Source organism: Myodes glareolus, chromosome 2 (assembly GCF_982192425.1).
Source record: "Myodes glareolus chromosome 2, mMyoGla1.1, whole genome shotgun sequence".
Taxonomy (NCBI): Eukaryota; Metazoa; Chordata; class Mammalia; order Rodentia; family Cricetidae; genus Myodes; species Myodes glareolus.
This window is the reverse complement of record NC_142027.1, coordinates 116,066,481-116,089,155: the sequence shown is the minus strand read 5'-3', so window position 1 is coordinate 116,089,155 and position 22,675 is coordinate 116,066,481. Positions and strand designations below refer to the sequence as shown.

The 22,675-nt window shown below is 45.1% G+C and overlaps 2 protein-coding genes across 3 annotated transcripts in view; one reads left to right on the top strand and one right to left on the bottom strand.

Annotated features, from left to right (window-relative positions):
- Positions 1–10,240, top strand: part of Rabgef1 (RAB guanine nucleotide exchange factor 1) — a 50,619-nt gene extending 40,379 nt beyond the window's left edge. For both annotated transcript variants that reach the window (XM_085681900.2, XM_085681897.2), the window contains exons 5-9: positions 587–668; positions 1,723–1,855; positions 2,918–3,009; positions 5,194–5,450; positions 6,463–10,240. In XM_085681900.2, coding sequence (XP_085538026.1) covers positions 587–668; positions 1,723–1,855; positions 2,918–3,009; positions 5,194–5,450; positions 6,463–6,861 — 963 coding nt within the window. In that variant the 3' untranslated portion in view covers positions 6,862–10,240. The remainder of the gene's footprint in view (positions 1–586; positions 669–1,722; positions 1,856–2,917; positions 3,010–5,193; positions 5,451–6,462) is intronic.
- Positions 10,241–13,924: 3,684 nt separating this feature from the next.
- LOC125400068 (splicing factor Cactin) lies at positions 13,925–19,207 on the bottom strand. The gene has a single exon (XM_048433759.3). The coding sequence runs from the start codon at positions 16,763–16,765 to the stop codon at positions 14,540–14,542; it is 2,226 nt and encodes a 741-aa protein (XP_048289716.3). The 5' UTR covers positions 16,766–19,207; the 3' UTR covers positions 13,925–14,539.
- Positions 19,208–22,675: the final 3,468 nt, after the last annotated feature.

Below are 22,675 nucleotides of genomic sequence, written 5' to 3'. Positions count from 1 at the left end.
AGGGACACACACATACTCATAAAATAAACAAATGAATATTTTTAAAAAATGAACTTAAAGGGATCAAAAGCCTACATGTTACAACTATTAAATTCTAGAAAGGAGGGGGCTGGAAAGATGGCTCATTGGTTAAGAGCACTTGGCTGCTCTGCTTTTCCAGAGGTTCTGAGTTTAAATCCCAGTAACCACGTGGTGGCTCACAACCATCTGTAATGAGATCTGGTGCCCTCTTCTGACCTGCAGGCATACATGCAGACAGAACACATACATAATAAATAAATACATTTTTTAAAAAAAAAGTCTAGACAGCAAGACCCTGTCACAAAAAAATGAACAACAACAATAGTAATAATATATAAGGAGGGTGATGATCTAAGTGAAATAAATGGAGTGTGCACAGATTTTATGTACATATAGTGAAATGTAAAAATCATGAGCAGGAGATTTTTTTTTCTTGTAGAATATATGTAATTTATAAGTGCTTTTAGGATTGGCTCAATGTAAGGAGTGTGTTTTAGAAACTTGATAAAATTTAGTGTTCTGAAACTTTCCAGCTGCTCACCATTCTCTTGTCTGTTGATCCCAGGACTTAAGCATCGAGGAGCAGTCAGAATGTACTCAGGACTTTTACCAGAATGTGGCCGAAAGAATGCAGACTCGTGGAAAAGGTAATGCGTTGTCAGCCAGCTGTTATGGTGCAGCTGGTTGTAGCTCAAGGTAGCTATCCTCGACTCCCCTGATTGGCCTGGCTGGTGTCTGCCGTCTTGCTGAAGTGCTGCACTGACATTGGCAGCTGCCTCATAGCTCGCTACACCCTTGAATGTCTCCCCCTTTGTATGACCAGGACAGTTGAGTAGTATTTTGAGTACTATAATACCCATATTATGGGTAAAGTGAGGAAGATCAAAAGTGCTCAGGAATTTTTCTGTATGTATTCCCCACCTTGGAATTGCCATTTCGATGAGTCTTTGTTCATGATGGCGTAATCCTAAGGGAGTTGAGGCAGAAAAAAATTGAGACTCACCAACTTAGACCTTTGGGTTTGTGGAGATTGTCTGGGACTGGCCTTCCATTAATACTGTACTTTAGGGTGCATTTCACGTATGCATGATGACTGTGTGTGTGCTTCAGAGAGAACATGGTGGGTATGGAAAAGCTCAGAAGAATGGAAATTTGTCAGCACTCGGCAGTCTTGGGAATTCCAAGTGTTGTAGCAATAGAGAGGGACCCACAGAAAGTCTTCCTACTTGGCAGGGCATATACCTGTTAGATCCCAGAGGAACAGTTTAACAAATAGGTGCGAATTCTGTAAGATGCAGTTTAAAAAGTTGTGATTTTGTTGTTGTTGTTGTTGTAGTTTTGAGACAGAGTTTCACATAGTTCAGGCTGGCTTCTAACTTGATTATAGCCAAGGATGACCTTGTAATCCTGATCCTCCTGCCTCTACTTCCCAAGTGCCTGAGAGGCTTATATATGTATAAACCATTCCTGGTTTATACAGTGCTGGGGTGGAACCCATGGCTTCCTGCATGCTAGGCAAGCTCTCTCTCATACAGACCATATCCTCAGCCCAAAAGAGTTGTCAATATTTAAAGGGGATTTTTAATGTCATATTTGTAATTTCTTTACTAGGTGTGTTTATAGTAAATTAATTTTTTTTTCTGTGTGGAAAATACTATAAAAACCTTTTCCTGAGCTGCTGTACCCATCTGTGCATTCCAGTGCCCCCAGAGAAAGTGGAGAGGATAATGGATCAGATCGAAAAGTACATCATGACTCGTCTCTATAAATTCGTGTTCTGCCCAGAGACTACTGATGATGAGAAGAAAGATCTCGCCATTCAAAAGAGGATCAGGTGACTGGCATGCCTGTCTTTTATCTGCTTTCTAGAATGGAATGATAGCATGTGAGCAATAATGCGTGTGAGCGTCCAGCCCTGAGCAGTGCAGCGTGTGGGATTCTCAGCCAGGCCTATGGTACCTGCTTTTCTGTCTAACTCAGTTGGCTGCAGATGGGACCGTGTTGGATAGTTGAGATTGTTCTAGATCTCTAACATTTTCAAGAACAGGAAGACTTGATTTCTTGTTTTGTTTTGTTTTTTCCTCATCTGGAGGGAAACTGCCTGCCTGTCTCAAGGTAGTGGGTGTTATTTCTCCTCCTTCCCACCCTGCTGGGTTACGTTTCCCAGGCAGCCCTGTAGGCACAGCTTTGCTGGTCTGAGGCTGGTGATTACTGACCCATTCTTAGGGAATCCATGGAGTGACCCCAGGTTCGGCAGCAGCGGAACACTTACTTACTAGCCAACCACCTGCGTTGTTGGGATGCCTGCTAGAAACAGCTGAAAAGAAGGAATTATTTGGCTTGTGGTTTAGGAGAGTATAGCCCATCATGGTGGGGAAGGCGGGCCTGTGGCAGTAACATACAGCTGGGGCTCCTTATGACTCCTGATGGAAACCTCTTCTCTCTTCTCCTTTAAAAACGTACTTTATGTGTGTATGTATGTGCTTGAGTGTATCTTATGTGTACCATGTACGCATAGGAACCCATGGAGGTCAGAAGAAGAATTGGATCCCTGAATCTGGAGTTACAAATGGTTGTGAGCCTCCATGTGGATGCTTAGAACCGAACCCAGGTCTTCTGCAAGCGTAGAGATTGCTCTTAACCTCTGAGCCATCCCTCCAGTGCCCCCCCTTTTTGATATAGAGTCTAATGTAACTGAGGCTAGCCTTAGTCGCCTGTTCTTCTGTCTCTACTTCCCAAGGAATTACAGGCGTTCCCACCTGCTCTTTTCTTCAACTCGAGTCCTCAGCCCATGAATGGCACCATTGAAATCCAGGGTAGATCTCACCTCCTTTTACAGAAGATTAGAGCCTACCTCTGTTCTTGGACTTCTTCCTGACCACTCCTCTGTTTGCAGGGCTCTACATTGGGTAACACCTCAGATGCTCTGTGTCCCTGTCAATGAGGAAATCCCTGAAGTGTCTGACATGGTGGTGAAAGCCATCACAGGTGAGTGGGGCTTCTCCACAGATGAGCATGATTTGCAATAGTAACCCATGGGAAAGCCCTTAAAATCTATCGTTCTTTTCCACTCCCTTCTCTCCCTCTTTCTTTCTTTCTTCTGTTCATTCATTTAAGACGGAATCTCATATAACCCTGACTAGCCTGGAACTTGCTATGGAAGACCAGGCTGGCTTCAGATTCAGAGACCCGCCTGCTTCTGCCACCTGGGTGCTGGGGTACTACACTCTACAGCAAGTAAACTCCTTTCCCCTTCTTGTTTTGTGACCAAGTTCTCTATTTTTTACTTGAACTGCTTTTGATATTTAAAAAATGATTTATTTATTTTTGCTTTATGTGCATTGGTGTTTTGCCTGCATGTATGTCTGTGTGACTGAAGTCACAGACAGTTGTGAGCTGCCATGTGGGTGCTGGGAATTGAACCCGGGTCCTTTGGAAGAGCAGCCAGGGCTCTTAACTGCTGAGCCATATCTACAGCCCATGATTTTGATAATTTTTTTAAGTAGCATGACTTATTTATTTATTTATTTGGGGCAGCATACTACATCTTGAGTGTAAGGACAAAGCACAGTTTGTGGGGGCCAGTTCTCTCCTTCCACAGTGTGTGCCACAGGGATCAAACTCAAGCTGTCAGGAGTAGCAGCCAAGTTCTTTTACATACCAACCAATATTGCTGGCCCAAAGTCCATTATTTGATCATTGACCTAACTGAAGTCTAATACAACTAGATATTACAATGGCTACTACTCTAACCCACTTAAGGCCACTCTTCTGACTTCTTTGTCTAAGAAATAGCTTGTTGGTAGCCATATCCCTGAAAAGCAATGTGCACAGCAAAGGTGTTCTAAACTGAGTTTAAAGGTATCTAGGAGAGGCTGGGAATTGGGCTCGTTATATTTGAAGAGGCTGGGGATAGGGCTCAGTTCTGTCCAGTACTGCACTGGGTGTGGTGGTGCACACCCATCACTCAAGCCCGTGGGAGGTAGTGCTAAAAGGGTCAAGTCAAGGTTATCCTGCTACATAGGGAATTTGGGGCCAGACTGGGATAGAAATATAAGTCCCAGTTGCAAAAATAAAAACAAAAGGGCTGGAGAGATGGCTCAGTGGTTAAGAGCATTGCCTGCTCTTCCAAAGGTCCTGAGTTCAATTCCCGGCAACCACATGGTGGCTCACAACCACCTGTGATGAGGTCTGGTGCCCTTTTCTGGCCTGCAGGTATACAGACAGAATATTGTATACATAATAAATAAGTAAATATTTTTAAAAAATTTTAAAAAATTAAAAAATAAAAACAAAAAAAGCAAACAGAAGAAACGGTGTAACTTTTTTAAAGCCTTTGTAGCATGAATAATAAAAACTCTGAGGCAGATATAGGGGTTAAAGCCCAGGAACAGAGAAGCAGAGCAGAAAGCCACTAGAGAAACCCTTCACCTCTACCAGTCCTCAGACTGCCTAGACTGCACTGTGTCTCTTTCCATCAGGCCTCAGGCTCCACACTCCAGTGAATTCCTGTCTCTTCCCCTTTATATTCCTTCCTCCGCCCAGTAGTATCGCTCCTGTGTCCACCTTCCTAGTGTTGGGATTAAAGGTGTGTGACTCTCAAATACTGGGACTAAAGGTGTGAGCCACCACCACCTGGGTCTGTTTCTGAATTGATCTTGTGTAGCCTGGGGTAGCCTTGAACTCAGAGATCTGTCTGCCATCTCCTGAGTCCTGGAGTTAAAGGTGTGTACCACCACTCCCTGGTCTCTAGTGGCTTAGCTTTGCACTCTGATCTTCAGGAAAGCTTATTTATTAAAATACAAATAAGCTATCACTACAGGCCTAGTTTTTAGGGATGCTTTCCCATGGGCTTCTTGGGCAAACTTGTATCATTCCCACTTGAGATGGATGGTTTAAAGGTGGCATGCCTGATTCAATTATGTGTTCTGTGGCTAGGAATTTGTCTTTACTGCTTTGGGTATCTAAGTTCTTCCTATACTAAGTTAACTGCTAGAGGGGTGAGTAATGAGGCAACTCTGAATCCTGAAAGACTAAAAATACTTAGTCCGGTTCTGCCCAACCCCCTTAAGATAAAAACAAGGTGTCACTGTATATTTCTGCTTAGCATCCTATGCTGGGGTGGCAGGTGTGGTAACTGCCTCATGGTGGTGCTGTCCCTCTGCTTCACAGACATCATCGAGATGGACTCAAAGCGTGTGCCTCGGGACAAGCTGGCCTGTATCACCAGATGCAGCAAACACATCTTCAACGCCATCAAGATCACCAAGAATGAGCCGGCCTCTGCTGATGACTTCCTTCCCACCCTCATCTACATCGTCCTGAAGGGCAACCCCCCTCGCCTGCAGTCTAACATCCAGTACATCACTCGCTTCTGCAACCCCAGCCGGCTTATGACTGGCGAGGACGGCTACTACTTCACCAACCTGGTAAGAGTGCACTCCTGGGGGATGTGACTCGGTCCTGTGCCGGCTGTCCTCCACCTCCCTGCACTTCTCCAGAAGTGTACCATTACAATGAGCAGGTCATCTCATGAGTTGAGATCTGAGGCTTGCTGGAGCCTCACTGCAGCCCCACGTGATCTGCTGCAAGGAGGAACCAACTGATTCCGGTGCCGCTGACTTCCTGGGGGAGATTCAGCATTGCCACTGACATGAATAGGGATATTGGGAAAGGAAAGTTCAGTAGACATGGGAGCTGTTTGGTTTTGGATAAATATTTCACAGGTATTAAGTAACTGGAGCTAAGGGGGAGTTGAAGGCAGACAGCACAGGCCTATGGCAGCTGAGAGAGAGAACAGAGATGACAGGATGGGGAACAGAGGGCAGAATCTGTGAGGAACAGGAAGTAGTGGGACTGTAATGCCACTGGACCAAAGGGAAAATCAAGTGTTCAGAAAACAGCTGAGAGGATGAGGTGGGTAGATCGTCAGCTTTAGTTACATAGTGAGACCATGTCTTAAAAAGAGAGCAAGCCCAGCAGCCCGAGCCCGTAATCTCAGACTCTAAAACAGAGTGTGAGGATCCAGGAGATCAGAAACTCAAGATCATTCATGGTTATAGAGTAAGTTCAGGGCTTGCCTGGGCTACCAACTGTCTCAACAACACAAGAAAGGGCTTGGGGTGTAGCTTGTAACAGAGTACTTGCCTAGCGTGCATGAGACCCTGGGTACAATCCCCAATACGTGGGGTGGGGAAAGAGTTTAAAATCTGCCTGAGGACTGGAGAAATGACTTATTGGTTGAGAGCACTGTCTGCTCCTCCAAAGAACTCGGGTTCAATTCCCAGCACCCACATGGCAGCTTGCAGCTGTCTGTGATTCCAGTTCCAGGGGATCTGACACCTTCACACCAGTTCACATAAAATAAAGTTTAAAAAAAAAATCTTTCTGAACTCTTGCAGCCTTTCTGCCTTGACTACCCTGCTGTTCTCTCCTCTGCAGTGCTGTGCTGTGGCTTTCATTGAGAAGTTAGATGCCCAGTCTCTGAATTTAAGTCAGGAAGATTTTGACCGATACATGTCCGGCCAGACCTCCCCAAGGAAGCAGGAGCCTGAGAGCTGGTCCCCTGAAGCCTGCTTAGGTGTGAAGCAAATGTATAAGAACTTGGACCTCCTGTCTCAGCTGAATGAACGGCAGGAAAGGATCATGAATGAAGCCAAGAAACTTGAAAAAGACTTAATAGACTGGACAGATGGGATTGCCAAGGAAGTTCAAGACATTGTTGAGAAATACCCACTTGAGATTAAGCCTCCAAACCAACCATTAGCAGCCATTGACTCTGAAAATGTGGAAAATGACAAGCTCCCTCCCCCACTGCAACCTCAGGTGTACGCAGGGTGATGTCTTGCTCATGGCCATATTTAGTTGGGGCTGATTTCAGAGAGCTGCTGTGTTCTGCTGTTCAGGTCCGGAATACGAATTAACTGCTTAAAACATCAAAGTATTTTTAAGGTACAGTTTTAGGGATTGTTTTGTTTTTTTTTTCCTAGCAGGGGAAGTTAGTAAATAATAATGCACTATTTATTTGAGTTGGTGAAGTAGGTTTGTATGAATTCTGTTTCAATCTTTTATGTCCTTTCTGATTTTCCCATGGGCTTCCTCTGTGGTAGACACTGTTATTGGTTTTGGGCCTTTTAAAGGATAAACAGATTCTACAAAGTCTACGTTGAAATGAATTTAATGTTCCCACACTCTCCCAGTGTGAAGTAATTTTATAATTGTAAAGATAGAAGATATATTAATAAGTAAATATGTAAAATTGTAAATATGTAAAAAATAGGACTCGGGGAGGGATGGTGTCTGCGTGCATGGCATTTCACATGCTGATTTTTTTTAGGTGAAAATGAAATATATTGAATATTTGCCTTTAGCACAATTTTATTTGTTTTTGTCCTACTGAAAATAATCTAACTATTTTGTGCTTTCACATTTAACAGTACATTAGCACTAACTGCCCTAACTCTGAGGTCCTCTCAGGTACACATTATGAAGTTGTGACACCAACTTTTAGGTCACATAAAATATTGGTTTGGGACCTTGGGGAGGTCGCTCAGTAAGTGCTTTCCACACCTGTGTGAGGGCCTGAATTCAATGTCCAGCAGGCATGTCAGCAGCTCAGCATGGTGACATGTACCTGTGGTGGCGCTGCTGGGAGGCGGTGACAGGCAGTTCCTAGAACTTGCTGACTAGGAAGCTTTGCCTCACCTAACCATCGAGTTCCAGGTCCCACTGAGAGACCCTGTCTAAACACCAGGTCTAGACAGATGGCTCCTGAGAAGCGACACCCAAGGTTGACCTCTGGCCTCCACACGCCCACATATGTGCCTGTGTACCTGTACACACATGTGTACCACACACACATAAACATATCACATACAGAGTTGCTAGTTAGTGCGGTTGACTTTGAACTGTGCTCATAGCATCCTCCCCCTTAATCATCCAACAGACTTCTCCACTTGCCGTGGTGGTTGTTGCTTTTTTGTTGTTTTTGCTCTTTGGGTTTGTTTGTTTGTTTGTTTGTTTTGTTTTGTTCTTTGAGACAGGCTGTTGCTATGTAACCCAGGCTGGCCTCAAACTTCTCATCGCCCTACCTCGACCTCCCAATGTTGGGATTTATGTACGTACCACCACACAGCTCATTCAGACACATCATCACTGAGTTCTGTGATGCGAAGACTTAGTCTTGGATGGAAGTTGGAATGAATTGTCAACAGGTAGTAGGCAACAGGTTAAGTAAACCTTTCAGAAATTCCCACCTCAGAACTGGCATTAGTGGCCTGAGAATTCTGTTGCTGTGCACAGTGTGGGATATGTGAGTAACATTCCTCCTTTCTGTGCCCAGTAGATGCCAGCAGCACCCCATGTTTGTGGGATAATGGTCTCCACTCATGTGTTGACACATGCTTATAATCCTGGTACTCAGGAGGTGGAGGCAGGAGGATCAGGAGCTCAGGCCATCCTTATACACATAGTGAGTTTGAACCTAGGCTGTGGAGATCCCGTCTCAAAGAAAGAAAGAAAGAAAGAAAAAATAAACTTGACTCTGGGCATTATTAAATGTCTCCCGGGGGACAGAGCTAGCCTCTGCTAAGAATCACCAGTCTCTTGTAAGCAAGGAGGTTAAGCTCCTGCTAGTTAGTTAATAGGCTATAACCAAAGAACATTGCATTGATTATATAGTGTCATGCTACTTGATGTCTCCCTCAGAGAGGCCCTTCAGTGGGGAACCTTCTCTAATCCTGTGGAACTTTTTACAACCTGGTTATACCGTGGATGAATGACTCTTCTCCGTGGCTATTATCAGCACCCTTGTGGGATTAGGAATTCCTCAGGACACCATTCTTGAACAGTGTCATGGCATTCAAGCAGCTGAGAAAGGCTTTCTTCCTTTCTCAACATATTTTCCTAAATGTTTACTACAAATATGTAGTATAATAATTTTGGAATAAAAGTAGGACAAGTATATAACTTTTAAAATATTTGTTTTTAATTACACGTATGTCTCTGTGTGTGCCTGTTCGTGTGAATGCAGTTACCTGTGGAGGACAGAAGAGGGCATCAGATCCACTGGACCTAGGGTTACAGGCAGAGTTGGTAGTGAGCCACCTGGTAGTTGCTGAGAATCAAATTCAGATTCTCTGCAGGAATAGTATGTGCTGTTAACTGTTAAGCCATCTCTCCAGCATGAATATAAAACTTTAATGCTTTATTTAAGCTGGTATTAAATATGCTGAATTTGACACATCGACTGTCACTAAAGATATAGAGCAGCCGAATCATCTGTCCCCAGGTTCAACCACAAGGCGGTGAATTACACTCAGTGCCGTGAAAGGGTTGAGGAAATGGCTCAGTAGGCGAAATGCTAGCTTTGCAAGCATGAGACCCTGGTTTTAATCCCCAGAACTTATGTTAAAAAACCTGGCTTATTGGCGCATCCTTGTAATCTCAGCCCCGAGGAGGTGGAGACAGGTAGACCCTTGCACTCACTGACTAGCCATCCTACTCTCCTGGGGAGTTCCAAGCCGGTGAGAGATACTGTGTTTTCAAAAAGCAAAGTGGGTAGCATTTGTCCAGGGGAACTAAATTAAAGGCTGATCTGGCTTCCACATACACGTACAACCAGTCGGGATCTTCTCACAGTGACGTGAGTCCAGGTGATTTCAGTGACTCACTCACTCTCCTCTTCTTTATTTTCTCTCCTTTCTAGGTGCTACTCCAGGCCCACATAGTCTTAAAATTCCTGGAAACATCTAGTTCTTTTAGTTGTACATTGGTAAATAGAATAATATCAAAACTGGTGGAATAAAAACAGAGTCCAAGGTCAGTTTATCCCCAGCACTGTATAAACAAACAGAAAAATAGTTTGGAGTCAGCCTTGGCTACATTAGGAGCTCACAGTCAACTTAGGCTACATAACAGCTTGTATCAAAAACCAAAATAAGAAGTACCCACCAGCCTCCCACAAAGCTGACGGCTGTATTTCTTGCAGGTTGTTCACTGAATTTCTGTGGGTATGTCATGTTGGTCCAGTGCTGGAGATAATGTCTTATGCCTCAGGTAGAGGCTTATGTTTCTCTTCAGTCGGCATCAGGACGGCAGCCAGAGATTGTTTTCTAAACAAGAAAGTGTGGTATTTATGTATTGTGAATGTGATTCAAATCAAGTGTTGGGAAAGATGTCCATATCAATAAAAGTTTATGATCCATCCTTCTCCCAAGTAGATTGCTGTTTGGCTCCTTACTGCAGGAATACACATAGTTACTAATATTTTTAGTTCTGTAATAAATGTGGGGAGGTTTAAAAAAAACAGTGATTGACAACTGTATTACTTTTATGTTTCTGTGACAGAAGACCCAACATCACAGCTCACGGGAGGCCCGTTTATCTTGGCTCCTGATTTCAGTCTGGGTCTCTTGTAGCAGCAGGAACACACAGTGAGGCTCCTAACATGGTGGCAGACCAGGAAGCAGCAGCTGGAATGCTAAGTGCTGACCCACTCCATGAGGGAAACCCACAGTCTGTTAAACCATCAGCATGGGCTGGGGAGCAAGTGGCCACACATCAGCCTGTGTGGACGTTTCACACGGCTGTTATTTCTCCATCACAACTCTCCAGGCACCAAAGACCTTCTGTCCTCTCCACATGGCTAGGACTAGTAGAACACTTTCAGGTCTCTAGATAGGCCTACTGGGGAGGTACGCTGAATACTGTCCTAGGCTTTCTCGGACCATGACGTGGAGACTTATTAGTTATGAATGCTGAGCCTTAGTTTAAGCTTCTTCCACTAGCTCTTAAACCTTATAGTAACCTGTTCTCTTCATCTGTTTTGCCTCGGGCTTTTTACCTTTCTTTCAGTCTGTATGTCCCAATTTCCTGCTTCTTCTGTCTGGATGGCTGGTGGCTGCCTGGCCCCAGGCATTCCCCTCCTTCCTCCTCCTAGTATTCTCTCTGCCGCCAGCCCCACCTGTATCTCTACTGTCCAACTATTGGGTGATCAGCTTTTTATTAGATCAATCAGGTGCCTTAGGCAAGGTGAAACAGCAACACATCTTTTTTTTTTAAAAAAAAATTATTTACTTATTTATTATATATACAGTATTCTGTCTGTGTGTCTGCCTGCAGGCCAGAAGAGGGCATCAGATCTCATTTCAGATGGTTGTGAGCCACCATGTGGTTGCTGGGAATTGAACACAGGACATTTGGAAGAGCAGGCAATGCTCTTAACCACTGAGCCATCTCTCCAGCCCCAACACATCTTTACATAGGAACAAATGCATCATAAACAAAAGCCACATACATTTACATAGTTAAACAATTATTCTACAATGTAAATTTAATACATCTTAAAAAAGTATGTTATTCCACAACAGTATGCCAACTCCATAATAGCAGTTAGGGTTACAACTTCAGAAAAGGGGGTGAAGAAAACAGGTAAGATTGGAGAAGGCGATTTAGGACAAAAAAGATCCCAAAGAAAAGTTTGCTCCAAGTCAGGCCAAGTCTCAGCTGAGCTGGCAGCTGTGCCCTCTGGGGTGTGTGTGTGTGTCAGATCACATCTCAGCTGAGCTGGATACTGTGTCCTCTGTGCTGTGTGTGTGCACGCCTCCCTGTTCAGCTGTATGCAATAACCCTGTTTGACTATATCATAAACACGTGGCGCTTCCAGGTTACTGCAGTTTTTCCACTAGGTGGCCCAACTTCCTGTGCCTGTGTCCATCTGTCTGTCAAAGTAATTGAAGCACGATTAATAAAATCTCAGAGAAATTGGGGCTCATCCTGAAGATCATAAAAGCAAAGCAGCCAGCCACTGGCTCTTAGGTCTATGTCAGTCTGAAATGGCGATCACACCTCCAAGGATCTCAGAATGAGACTGTGACTGAGAGCTGTTTCCTCCTGTTTTATATTCCTCTCTAGGGCTGGGATTAAAGGTGTGCACCGCCCGGTTTCTGTGGCAACGAGTGTGGCTACTGGGATTAAAGGTGTGTGTCACCACTGCCTGGTCTGTTAGACTGATCAGTGGTGCTGACCTACTCTCTGAACCTCAGGCAAGTTTTACTTATTAAAATACAAGTAAAATGCCACTTCACTTCACATTTTTGTCTAAAATAAAAAAAGTCTATAGCTAATATAAGAAAAATTATATAAAATAAGTACAATAACCAAATGCAATATATAGAGGCAATAAACACACCAACAATATCTAGCCCTTTTGCATTTGACAATTTCAGAGAAAATACTCCACATCTATCCCATCTTGGTGAGTCCAAAATTTTGTACCTAATTTACTTTCCACCACAACTAGCATTGCCATCCAAAGCTGTTTTGATATCTTTCAACGTTTTACATTTCTTTAGTGGATTTCTTTTCTATGTCTATTACTAACTAGGCTACCTCAGAGGCCCAAGGTGGAAACAATATTAACTGAATAAGCAGGAAGTGCAAGCAAGCACATTTCAAAACATGTGAGTGATGGTATAAACAGCTGGCTGCTCGGACAGTCACCCAAAGTTCCTCTGCAATGTTGGGGCATCCATCTTCAGCCTATAGGCCTAGCATATCTGACAGACTTCTGTGAAGCAAGATACTTTGTGTCCTGCTTGTTCGATTAGGACAGCTTGATGTCAGCCATGGATGCAGGGGCGTCTTCTTACCCAGTGGCTTACTTTTGCCACAAAGAAAACTCCACGTGGAATTTCTTTGGTGTCCATTATCCTCTCTGAAGTAGATTGATGCTGCCAGGAGTAGACATGTCTCGTTGTCATAAAAAATTACCTATGTTATGAAAGCATCTTAAATGCCATATTGTGTAGATCTGTGTTTGAGGATGACCTATCAAAAATACATCTTTCTTTGACCTTGAAAACATACCTAATGTGACTACAAGTTCAGATATATTAGGTAATTAACTACTAACCTATATTTCCTTATTATCGTAAACACTTGGTAATAATATGTCAGGGACCAGCCTAAGATAAACCAGTTCTCATACCCAAGTGGAGAGGTGTGAATAAATGAGACACCGTTCACACGGCAGTATTGAGAGAGAATTTCAGGGATCATTCAAATCCTGAAAAATCTATAATCCTGAAATCACCCGCATTTATTTTTTAAACAGCTTTTATATCAAGGTAAATTGAGGCGGGGGCAGGTAACACAAAATTCCTTAGCATTGTTTCCTAGGTAGCAGGGGAATGACTTAGGTCATGTCGTGCCCTGCCTGTTGTCACATGGACTGAAAATACCTCTTCCCCAAGTGACCTCCTAATTTAGAAGAGAAGGAGCAAAACAACGTTAGCATTAACATATCCTGATCACTTGGTAGGATGGTGTCAGGATGTTTTACTATCAAAAAGCCAGGCAACCACCTCCTGGTGGCAGGTGCAAATTGCACCTTGTAGGTCGCTCAGAATTCTCTGCCTGCCAGACAATGTGGAATATGGGCCTTCATAATTCAGCCTCCACACTTCCCTCCTTTTATTAATCTTAATAAACCCGTGCTTCTGCAACAGGACCGATGATCGTGTCTGTCTTAGGCAAAGACTCCTTCTTTTACTCAGACTTACCCACTTTTGGAACAGGCATTCTAATTATGTGAGTTCCTGTCTTGGGTATCTGGGGAGAAGAAGCTTCAAACCCATCTCTGACTGCCGACCTCCGTGAACAACAGAGATTGAGGGAGAGAAATACCTTTGGGCTCTGTGCCCCGGAGTTGTACTTTCTTGTCTGAAGAGATCATGTTTTAAGGATAATCATGCTCCTAAAGACTATAGTCTCCTATTTAAAAGAAAGGAGGTCGCCTGAGTTGAAAGTTTCTTCAGCTGGTCTAGAGAACCTGTTAACAATTTATACTGTATCAAAATCTAAACTCTTAACACATGCATTAAATGTAAACATATACAGGGCGTGTCAAACTATTCTCAACGTTTTATAAGCAGTTCCAAACATTACCAGGTCAAGACCATAGTTCTAGAATAAAAATTAACAATAAATCCAGATTTTTAACATATCACAACTTTCTGAAATCCATTCTAATTAAAAGGCAAGAAAAGTTGTTTTTTTTTTTTCTGATGGTTTGAAAGTCCAATGACATTGCTGCTATCAAATACCAGGTCCAGTCTCTGAGCAACCATTATACCCTAGTCTGCCCCTTCTTAAGTGAAGAGGGCTTCAGTCATTCCTGAGTCTTTCTCTCCCTGAGGGGAAAGTTTAGGTCTTAGTTCTCAGGTCCAAATAATCACAATGAGCTCGGTGTCCCAAAGATTAAAACAGTCAAATGTTCAGCCTGCATTTCTAGTCCTCCTCCAATGCAAACAGGATTCAGACTGCAGAAAACACGGTCATCATAGCAGGACCTCTGTCACATGTGGGTTCCTAATGTCTAGAAGCAGCTCAGCATCCCTCAGTGCAGAATGGCATCGGCAGGTCCCATGGATCAGACACTCCTCTTTGTGGGGGCAGCCCAGAGGATGCTCAGGAGGCACACCTATCCTGCTCCCTGCCCCTGGCGCTGTCCTGGGTGTCACCTGCGGTAGCGGTAGCGCTTGAAGTGGAACCACAGCTGGAAGATGCCATTGGCGAACTGGCAGCGGAAGCCGTGGCGCTGCGAGTACTCCCACTCGCCACTGACGATCTTGAAGGCGATGTCCTCGTAGGGCGGTCCAGCGTGGAAGCGCAGGATGGCGAAGTCGCGGTTGTCCGCGCAGGCCTCCAGGAAGTACTCCGGCGTGGCTTGCTTGCAGATGAGGTCGGGGTAGAAGATGTTGAACTTGTAGCCCTGCACGATCTTGGGCGGCGGGTTGTCGAAGTCGTAGTGCGTCTGGTTGTACTTGTTCCACTCGAAGCCCGTGTGCACGCGGTTGAAGAAGCGCGGCTTGCGCGGCCGGTACTTGTCTGCCCACACGTAGGCGCGCGCGCCCAGCGGCATCTCCACGCTGAACTGCGCCTCGTCCTGCCCCATGCCCTCTCGCGCGCGCTGCAAGAAGAGGATGTCCTCGGCACTATCGCCCGCGTCGCCTGTGGCCTGGAGCTGCAGCCGCGAATGCTGCAGGCGCTGAAGGTCCTCCTGCGGCTCCAGCACGTGTGCGTCCAGTGGCAGCTCGTGTGCCATGAGCAGCCGCGGGCTGTAGAGGCCTGCATCGTAGTAGTCTGCCAGGCTCTCCTGGATCGGGTCCTCCTCCATCTGCACCGCCTCGCCATTTCTGTCCATGTCCTTGTCCGCTTCCCCATCCCCAGGTGCCGGAGCCCCCTCGGATTCTTCAGGGTCCGCCGAGGGCCCGGGCCCGTGAATGACCTTGGGCTCAGACTTGAGAATGGAGCACAGTGTCTCTCTGTCCACCCGCTGCTTCTGTTTCAGCTTGAGCATCTTTTGCCTCAGAACATCCTGGTGGCGCTCACGGAGCCTGGCCCTGGCCATGCGCGGGCGCAGCTGCTGCAGCAGGCTCTCCCAGTAGCCCATGTCCAGGCTGGGGCCACCTGCTCGGATCTTGCCCTGGATGCCCTGGAAGATGACCTGCAGCTGGTTGTATGTCTTCCCCTTGAACACCGACTGCACATCGGAGCTGACCGAGGCGTTGATGCCCTCGCGGTGGCGCTCCCCTGGGCCCTTGCCTGAGGCCTCCAGCTTGCGGAGCTTGGAGATCTCATCCTCCGTGATGCTTGTCATGTCCCGCCAGAAGTCCACGTTCTTACCCTGCTCCAGGTCCATGTACACCTGGATGTCCTCCAGCAGGTCTTCCATGTCCGCCACTGTGAGGCCAATGAGGAAGGTGTAGGGCTCCTGCACCTCCACGGCTAGGTCGTCGTCCTCTGCCCTGACATACTGGGCCAGCAGGTCGATGGGCTTAGCCCGCCCGGCTCGGATGCGGATCTTGGAGCGCAGCTTGGCCTGCTGCAGGTGGAAGCTGTCCTCCTGCTCCTCCCAGGACTTGAAGTGCTCGGCCTCTTTCTCCCTCTGCAGCAGCTCCAGCTCCTGCTCCCGCATGGTCTTCTCGCGCTCGCGCTCCTGCTGCAGCTGCTTCACCTTTTGGAGCTCCAGCTGGTTGCTCTCCTGGATCTTCTTGTTGCGTTCCTTCAGCTCTTTCTCGTCCAGGTGGCTGATACCCTTCTTCTCCAGTGCCTTGTGCCAGATGAAGGTGCCCAGTAGATTGCTGTCTCCAAAGGGGTTGTCGGCGTTGGTGTAGCCCACATAGTCCTCACTCCAGCCCATCCTCTCCCGTTTCTTGCTCTCCTTAGCTTTCTTCTTGGCTAGTCGTCTTGCACGCTTCTCCTCTGGCGTCTCGAGGGCTTTGAACAGCTCTTCTTGCTGCCTCTGCTTCTCATGGGGCCGCAGCCGCTGCTGCAGGTTCCCTGGCTGGCTCGGGGCCAGGTCAGCTGTCCCAGGGCTTGGAGAGCATCTTGGGGATTCTGAACTAGATGCCCATGACCCTGGGGACCAGGAGCGCCGCCGCCGATTCTGCGGGACCCAGGAGCTGCGCTCCTCACTGGAGTCAGACTGTAAGGACTGGTCCTGTGAGTGCCGTCGGGGTGGCCGAGGGCTCCGGCTTCGCCTCCCAGACCTTTGCATCAGGTCTCCCTCTAAATCTGACCTGTGCCCCCGGCTGTGCCGCGGGCCTTTATGCCTCCTCTTGTACTCCTGATGCCACTGGCTACTCTGTCCATGACTCTGGCTGTGGCTCTGGTTCCACCTTTGCTGCCTCCGACCCCTGCTCCCTGTGGACCTTGAGCACGAGCGAGTGTGGTGACCCATTTAGCAGATGGCTACCTTCTTTATTCTCTGCTCTTTTGTGTTCTTTCTAGGTTCTTTCTTTGTTCTTTCTACCCTATACTTTTTCCCCCGCAAGTTTATAGACTCCGAGGCAGCACAATTAATAAAAAAAAAAAAGCACAGAGACAGTTATTGGAGTTCAAGCTGAAGATCAGAAAAACAAAGCAGCCAAATCACAAGAGAGTTCTTAACTCTACCACGGCTCAGACAAAGGGGCTAGCTATGCTGTCCTCGGAGTGACTGCAGTCTGCAAAGCTCTCCACCAAACCTGGGACTGCAGGGAGGCTGCGCCAAACAACAGCCTTATATAGAGTCCTCTCTAGTGCTGGGATGGAGGGCGTGTCATCCCAAATCCTGAGATCAAAGGTGTGGCCTTGAACTCAGAGAGATCTGCCTGCCTCTGCCTGCCTCTGCCTTTAGTCCTGGGATTAAAGGTGTGTTATCCTAAATGCTGAGATCAAAGATGTGAGCTCTGTTTTCCTTGTAGACGGATTTACTCTCAAGTAGCCCCAGGTGACCTTGAACTCAGAGAGATCTGTCTGCCTGACTGAAATTAAAGGCGTGTGCCACCACTGCTTCTGTGGCTAACTAGTGGCTTGGCTCTGCACACGGATCTTCAAGCAAGTTGTTTTTGTTTCTGTTGTTTTTTTTTGAGACAGGGCTTCTCTGTAGCTTTGGAGCCTGTCCTGGAACTAGCTCTTGTAGACCAGGCTGGTCTTGAACTCACAAAGACCTGCCTGCCTCTGCCTCCCGAGTGCTTGAATTAAAGGCCTGTGCCACCACCGCCCGGCATTCAGGCAAGTTTTATTTGTTAGATTCCAAACAAAATAGCACCACACCAAGAACCCACATACATTCACAGCCAAGCAACTTGGTACAGATTAACTGTGTGGTAAGCAAGGTGTTCTGGTCCAGTCATTCAGTGGCAGGCGGCACTTTGAAGTCATAAAGAAAGGGCCAATTACTTTATTACTTATTTTGCAATGTAATCTTATGAGGAGTCCTAAAGGAACCACAAACCTAAACTTTTATGTGTGAAAAGATCAGTCAGCTCTACTTTAAGACTTCAGGGCACACAGCGACTCAGCAATGGTTTTCTATATCAGGAGATTGAGGGCAAAAATGGGAATGAGGAATTAATTATCGCCTTAGCTTGTTAACCAGACCTAGCAAGGGGAGCTAGCCACAATCAGGCCATTTTGTATCCTTGACCCTAGCCTTGTAAGTCAGACAGCTCAGCTGTGTGTCCTTGTGAAGCTTAGCTGGTTTTCTAGGGTTGTTTCTCTGAAAACTATCAGCAAGGCATCTGGTCTAACCTGATGTTCCCTTGAAGCTTTGTCTTAGCTAGTGCTATGTGACTGCCTCTTTCCAGCAGTAAGGGAATTAGAGCCAGCCTGGCTCCTGGACTCAGGTGATTTCATTTGAAACATTAACCTGAGCAGTTCCCAATGGGGAACTCATAGGCCTGAGTTGTGAAACACACCCTTGTATTTATTTTTACTTTATTTTATTGCGTTCATCAAAGTTCTCATTATTCTTATCAAATTAGGCAGTACAGCTTAGGGAGGGGTCATCCATCTTCTTAACAACCCAAAGGTAAAAATGTCCAGTAGAAGTGAAGAGTCCAGACATAAGAAAATAAAAATAAAGAAATATAAAGAAATGTAAAAATAAAGAAATATAAAGTTGTAAGTCTAGGAGAATAAGAACAGACTATCAGCTGCTTTCTCAGCAGATCAAGGATCATTCATTCACAGTGAGCTATTTTCTCAGATGTTTGGGAAGCGTAGGTCATTTTACAACTGGCTGTTTTATTTACAAGGCCAGAGTGTCTCTCTACAAATTAAGAGCAGTGTCCTGACCATCCTTAATAAACAGTAGATGTGAACTGAGTTTAACCTTTAGGAGACAGAGATATGTGACCTCTGGGTCAGACACCGTCTGTGTTATGGGAAACTGGCACCACCAGAGGAGAGGCATGACCTCAGTTTACACCCGGAGGTACCAGGAGACAGTGGATAAATAAAATGGTTTAATTAATAAACTCTGATAATGGAGATTGTAAAATATGGCAGTCAATATCTAAAAATTTACCTAAAAATAATGTGAAAGGCTTTTCTTCTAAGTTCTCAGCCCAAGAACCAGTTAATCCTAATTTATTAACCTTCTAGTGTTACAAGCAGCCCCTTTTCTGATGAATTGCTAAAGATATCTGTTTATGTTGCTAATATTTCTTCTTGGGAGGAGAGGTTAGCTCTGTCTACCTCTCAGGTCCCTGAGAAACCAAGGCACAGGTCAATCCAAGTTCACTATTTATCAGACTTCCTTACAGACCATCTGTGAGGGTTTACTTACAGGGGTGTGGGCACTCCTTCCTTATGAGCCACATTTGGAAAGCCTTACCCAGTAGGAGGAAGGGCTCCCATACCCACATAGATGAAGCCCCCCTCCCTCCCGCCAACCCACCAACCCAGCACCTCTTTTGGGGAACTGAGTAAGCCCCATGTGGCTGTGTAAATAGCAGATGAGGTCCTGAGGGAATGCGTAGGTGTGCACTGTTGAATCAAGGACCAGTGCCTCAGTCCCATGGGGTTTGGCAGAGTCTTCCATGGGGTGAGGCTCAGAGGGATGTGAAGGCCTTCCTCTGGAGTGTGACTGTGGACCGTGTGTGCAAACATGAATACTTAGGAAGGACTGATTAGTGTGTGCAAAGTGCACATGGCAATTGCAGCCTCCTTCTCCCAGACATTACAGCCTGGGGCTGTTCAACTACAGACAGATTAGCTCCTGCTTCCTGCTGTTCTGTGCGTGATAAACATGCTGAGGTTCTGGGTTGTTTCTGTACTTGATGCCATTTCACAGAGTGGCCTTGGCCCACCGGACTCCAGCTTTTCAGGAGGACGTGTGTCCATCCATTCTTCCATCCCTGTTTGCTGCAAGTCAGGCCAAGTCTCAGCTGAGCTGGCAGCTGTGCCCTTTGATGTGTGTGTGTATGTACACGTGTGCGTGTGTGTCAGGTCAAGTCTCAGCTGAATTTGCAGCTGTGCCCTCTGTTCTTTGCTTGTGTGTTTGTTTGTGTACGTGTTTTGTGCATATGTGCAAAGAAGGGTATATGAGTATGTATGCATGTGTGTGTGTGCATGTGTGTATGTGCACACTCCAGTTATTCCTCCAGGCCATGTGCAAGGTTTCCAGATGGTAGAGAGGAGCTGGACACTTAGGGGTGGGGTGTAAACTCTCATTGAACCAACTGAGGTTCTGTTTAGCAACGGGGAGGCACACTACCTGCTCAAAGATGGCAGTTGCTTGGCTCAGAGGTCAGTCACAATAGTTTAGTTCTTTAGAGGAGGAGATGTTAAAGTAGTAAGCAGGTAAGGCTTCTTAAGAGAAAACTCTAAGGAACAGAATCTCCTGCCTGAGTGGGGCAACATTCCAGCTGGGCCTGGCCAATTGACAGGAGTCTTGGGGGCGGGGGGGACAACCAACCAACCAACCAACCAACCAAATAAAACAGAGAGAATAATGAAAAATTCATTCTTAGGGCCCTTTTCCAGAGGCTCAATAAAACACTCTCACCAAATGATTCCAGGAACTTATCATAATACTATTTTTTTTGTTTATGCAACTTTAAAAACTTCATATGCTGGCCAGGTTTAAAGAAAAAAATGTATATTGGGGGAATTGTGAGTTGGTTTTGTTTCGTTTTGTTTTTTCCTGTCAAAAGTTTGTTAGCTTGCTAAACATACTCACTCATCGATAGTTTTTTATATCAGGAGATTGAGGGCAAAAGTGGGTATAAGGAATTAATCATCGTGTTTGGTTATTAACCAGACCTAGCAACAATCAGGCTGTTTTGTATCTTTGACCCTAGCTAAGCCTAATAAGTCAGACAGCTCAATGGGCTAATAATGGGCTATACAAGTTATAAGAGTTAATAAGAAGCCTGAACTAATGGGCCAATCAGTTTGTAACTAATGCAGACCTCTGTGTGATTTCTTTGGGACTTAACGACTGTGGGAACCAGGTAGGATAGAAACCCCAGAAAAACCTCAGACAACAAATGGTGCCCCAAATCTATTTACACCATGCTATATAACAGAATATAGCATGAATAATAAAAACCAGACACAGATATTAGGATTAAACCTGAAGATCAGAAATGCAAAGCAGCCAGCCATTGGCTCTTACCTCTGCCTCAGACCAAAATGGCCATCCTGCCTCCACGAATTCTCAGAATGAAACTGAGCATGAGACCTGTCTCTTCCTTTTTATCTTCCTCTGGTGCTGGGATTAAAGGCATTACCACTATCACCTGTTTTTTTTTAGAGCAACTAATGTGGCTACTGGGATTAAAGGTGTGTATCACCACTGCCTGGTTTGTGAGACTGACCAGAGTGGCTGTTTTACTCTCTGACCTTCAGGCAAGCCTTATTTATTAAGACACAAATGAAATAGCACTACACTTCGCCTTGTTGTCTAAAATAAAAAAGAAGGCTATAACTAATATAAGAAAAATTTTATATACTAAGTACAATACCATATGCAATATATACAGGCAGTAAATACATCAATAGTGTTTAGTCCATTTGCCTTTGACAAATTCAGAGAAAATACTCCATATCCATTCTGTCTTGGCGAGTCCAAAGTCTTGTGCCTAATTTACTTTCTTTCATAACTTGCACTACTATTTCAAACTATCTTTTGATATCTCTCAATCTTATATTCTTTATATTTCTCTTCTGAGTCTCGTAAACAATGAAAGATATGACTGTCTAGTCTTTAACTTCCTCGGAGACCCAACGAAAAAATAAATTGACTGAGTAAGCATGAAGTGTAAGCAAGGGTCTTCCAAAAACTGTGAGAAATGACAGAAACAGATGGCTGCCTGGACAGTCACCCAGTGTTCCTCTGCAACGTTAGGGCCTCCATCTTTGGCCCACAGGCCTAGAATATCTGACAGACTTTTCTATGAGGCAGGGTTTTTGAATGACTGTCCCTGCCTTGTCTCGGCAAGGTTTGGCAGTCACTGTCTTCTGTGTCCTTCTTGTCCCATTAGGACAGCATATTATCACGAGTTGAGGAAAGGGCATTTTGTTATTTTGTTGCCCAGTGTCTTTTACCATGAAGAAAGTAAACTCCATGTGGAGTTTCTTCATTACCCATCATCTTCTCTGAAGTAGGTTGGTGCTACTAGGAGCAGACATGTCTCATTGTCAGAAAAAAAAAGAAAAAATAACCTCTGTTATGAAAACATCTTAAATGCTATATTCTTTAGTTTTTGAAGATGACCTGTCTATCTAAAATATATCTTTATTTGACCTAGAAAGCATACCTAATGTGCCTATAAGTTTGATTATAACAGGTGATTAACTACTATCCTGCATTTCCTTATTATCCTAAACAGTTGGTAATAATAATTTTCAAGGACTATAAATTTGTATTACATTGGTAAATGAGTTGTATAGGTACAATACCATGAACAAGAGTAGAAATGTATGTACAGTTTGTTCTAACAAAATGAATCTTTAATTTGTATTAATACACAAAATTTGTATACAATATACAAAAATCCAATCCAATGTAAAACTTTTAAAGCTGGTAGTTGCTTTTTAAAGGTAGATTTGATAATCTACCTTTTTATCTTATATCTATATCTGTAAGGCCCAGGCCTTCCCTTGCTCCCTGGGATGCAAATCAAGGACTGTTTTGGCAACCAGCTAAGCTTTCTGCTAAGCTCTGTGCTTGTTCTGCTATAGCCTGGTATAATAGCCTAGGACTCTGTATCACTTTAGAATGGTAATTTCTCAACCTGCCTGGAAGAGCCCAGGCGCCAAGATCCCTCTTCCCTGTCTGACACTGCCCTGCACCCCTCGCCCACCTGCCTGCGGAGAA

Coding starts and splice junctions, on each gene's coding strand:
- LOC125400068 (XM_048433759.3), bottom strand. CDS start 16,765: ATGGGTCACCACACTCGCTCGTGCTCAAGGTCCACAGGGAGCAGGGGT.